This window comes from Bombina bombina, chromosome 5 (genome assembly GCF_027579735.1).
Source record: "Bombina bombina isolate aBomBom1 chromosome 5, aBomBom1.pri, whole genome shotgun sequence".
Classification (NCBI taxonomy): Eukaryota; Metazoa; Chordata; class Amphibia; order Anura; family Bombinatoridae; genus Bombina; species Bombina bombina.
The window spans coordinates 261,714,085-261,716,886 of NC_069503.1; the positions used below are offsets into that span (position 1 = coordinate 261,714,085).

General features: G+C 40.4%; 1 protein-coding gene across 1 annotated transcript; it reads left to right on the forward strand.

Annotated features, from left to right (window-relative positions):
- The first annotated feature begins 510 nt into the window (after positions 1–510).
- On the forward strand, positions 511–1,185 carry LOC128659299 (dynein light chain Tctex-type 1-like). Its single transcript, XM_053712968.1, has 2 exons — positions 511–665; positions 996–1,185. Exons 1-2 carry the CDS (start codon positions 511–513, stop codon positions 1,183–1,185), a joined length of 345 nt encoding a protein of 114 aa, XP_053568943.1.
- Positions 1,186–2,802: the final 1,617 nt, after the last annotated feature.

Consider the following 2,802-nt stretch of genomic DNA (forward strand, 5'->3'; position numbering starts at 1 on the left):
AGATTTCAAAAATGACATGTTTTAAATTATTATTTACTATGACCTAGCTTACAAGTGGAGAATGTAGAGCACTACTGTGATGATTAAGCCTTTCCACCCAACCATCACAATGGGGAGGGTGTGGGCACAAAGGGGTTAATAGCATGCAGCTTCAGGTTCCCTGAAACCTTTATCTCTACAAAGGACATAAAGGGACACCAAATGAACCCCCAAATCCTGTCTACACCAACCCAGCTTAACACTTGCTGCCACCACCAAGAATTTTAAATTAAAAGGGTGTTTTGGAAACCCAATAACTCACACAATTAACAATTAGGTAACGCCTTTAACCTTGTCTCTTTAAAGTGTGAATTCAGATATTAGAGCCCAAAGACAGAATTAGATTTTCTATATGTTTAATAATAAAAATACAAATACAGGTTACACAGTGCCAAATTATAAAAACATTCAAAATAACATATATGAGCAAGAAGCCACTCAGTTAAGGCTGTACAAAGGGGAAGGTATAAGATGGACGACTTCCAGGGCTCTGAGGAGACCTCATTTGTTGTAGATGAAATTAGTGGGATAATTAAAGAGTCTATAGAAAGTGCAATTGGCGGTAATGCTTACCAGAACAACAAAGCAAACCAGTGGACCAACAATGTTGTGGAACAAACATTGGGGCCGATTTATCACGGCTCAAATGGGACCATATACCACTGTTTCCACGTAAGCCTTCTTAAGACCGCTGCTCCTTAACTCGTACGCCTCCTCTGAGGCGGTGGACATTAATCCGGCAGATCTCATATGATCAGGTTGATTGACACCCCCTGCTAGCAGCCGATTGGCTGCGAATCTGCAGGGGTCGGCATTGCACAAGCAGTTCACCAGAACTGCTTGTGCAATGATAAATGCAGACAGCTTATGCTGTCAGCATTTATCGATGTTTGGCGGACATGATTCACAACAGCGGATCATGTCCGCCAGACACTCGATAAATCGGCCCCATTAAGTCAGCTTACAAAATTGTCCAAGCCATTCAACTACATTTTGACATGTGTAATTATGCAAAATAATGGTGCAGGGCTTCATACAAAAAGCTCATGTTTCTGGGATAACTTAACTGATGGTGGCTGTACTACTGTAAGATGGAAGAACAAGACCATGTACTGTATTGTCACTGCCTTTGGACTTGCAATATAGCCTTTTCATGTCAGAACTTTGCTTGTTTTTTTTTTCTCTCTCTTCCATGCCAAGTTTAAATTTTATTAAAGTAATAGGCTGGTGGTTGTTTAACAGTGCAATGACTGACACATATCTAAAGCTGATGTCTTCACTTACATTTTTCTAAGGTGTTACAACCAAAAAGTGCCACTGAAGAATACACTAATTATTACATGTATTTCTTTACCTAGTACTAATTAAATTATTACATCACATTTAAAAAAAATTAAAAAATAACATATATGCAAAGATATGGTTCTTTCAAATAAAATGGAACACAAAATAATACAATGGGGCCTATCTATCAAGCTCCGAAAGGAGCTTGATGGCCCGTTTTTCTGGTGAGTCTTCACAAAGACCGCTGCTCCATAACCCTGTCCGCCTGCTCTGAGCAGGCGGACAGGAATCGCAACAATTCAACCCGATCGAGTACGATCGGGTTGATTGACACCCCTTGCTGGCGGCCCATTGGCCGCGAGTCTGCAGGGGGCGGCATTGCACCAGCAGCTCTTGTGAGCTGCTGGTGCAATATTAAATGTGGAGAGCGTATTGCTCTCCGCATTCAGCGATGTCTTGCGGACCTGAGGTATTTAGACCACAGCATTCCTGAACAAATACAGATCTTACTAAAAGAAAGAGCAGTTCAGATTAACCTCACAATGCTGAGATCACAATACCACCTCTGCTGGGTAGCTAATCAAGGTATCAACTACTCATCATGAGTGTATCATGCATGACAGCACTACTCATAGCACAAGATGCACAAGTCATATTGCAGCACTGAGCTAAGGGTAGGGCATAATCTGGCATTACAAGTCAAAGAGAATGTTAGAGTGGCTGGTATTTGTTTAACTTGCTCTATACTTTCCTTGGATAGCACGGTCTATACTAACATCACATACCACACAAGTGGTAAGTTATGAAAGGGCTGAAAAATGTATTGCATCTTGATACTTGAAGTAAAGAGTTAGGGCTAGAATAAAATTATTTTAGATACAAAATGATATAGTGTTCCCACCTTTTAATGCTTTACCAGAAAATAATATTAATCATAGTTAAACAGTGTGCTTGAGGTCACAAAAAAATATAAAACAAACGTAACAAAAGAAAAGAACAATTGACACATATATGCAATTGCTAAAGAGTGACCAAGGTCACACTAAAGTTCCAAAACAGTATTTATTTATTTATTTAGGGCTAGATTACAAGTGAAGCTCTCAATTATCCCGCCCATAAACGGACAAATGTTATTAGTATTAAAAAATAAACGCCTAGATTTAGAGTTCTGCGTTAGCCGTCCAAACCAGCGTTAGGGGGTCCTAACGCTGGTTTTTACCGCCCGCTGGGAATTAGAGTCAGTCATGAAAGGGTCTAACGCTAACTTTCCAGCTGCGACTTTTCCATACCGCAGATCCCCCTACACCAATTGTGTATCCTATCTTTTCAATGGTATCTTTCTAACGCTGGTATTTAGAGTCTTGGCTGAAGTGAGCGTTAGAAATCTAACGACAAGACTCCAGCCGCAGAAAAAAGCCAGGAGTTAAGAGCTTTCTGGGCTAACGCCGGTTCATAAAGCTCTTAACTACTGTGCTCTGA

Bases quoted from the DNA above. Each gene is read 5' to 3' on its own strand.
- LOC128659299 (XM_053712968.1), top strand. From the start codon at position 511: ATGGACGACTTCCAGGGCTCTGAGGAGACCTCATTTGTTGTAGATGAA. The intron at 666-995 runs GCCGATTTATCA...GGCCCCATTAAG, and splicing joins GTTGTGGAACAAACATTGGG to TCAGCTTACAAAATTGTCCA.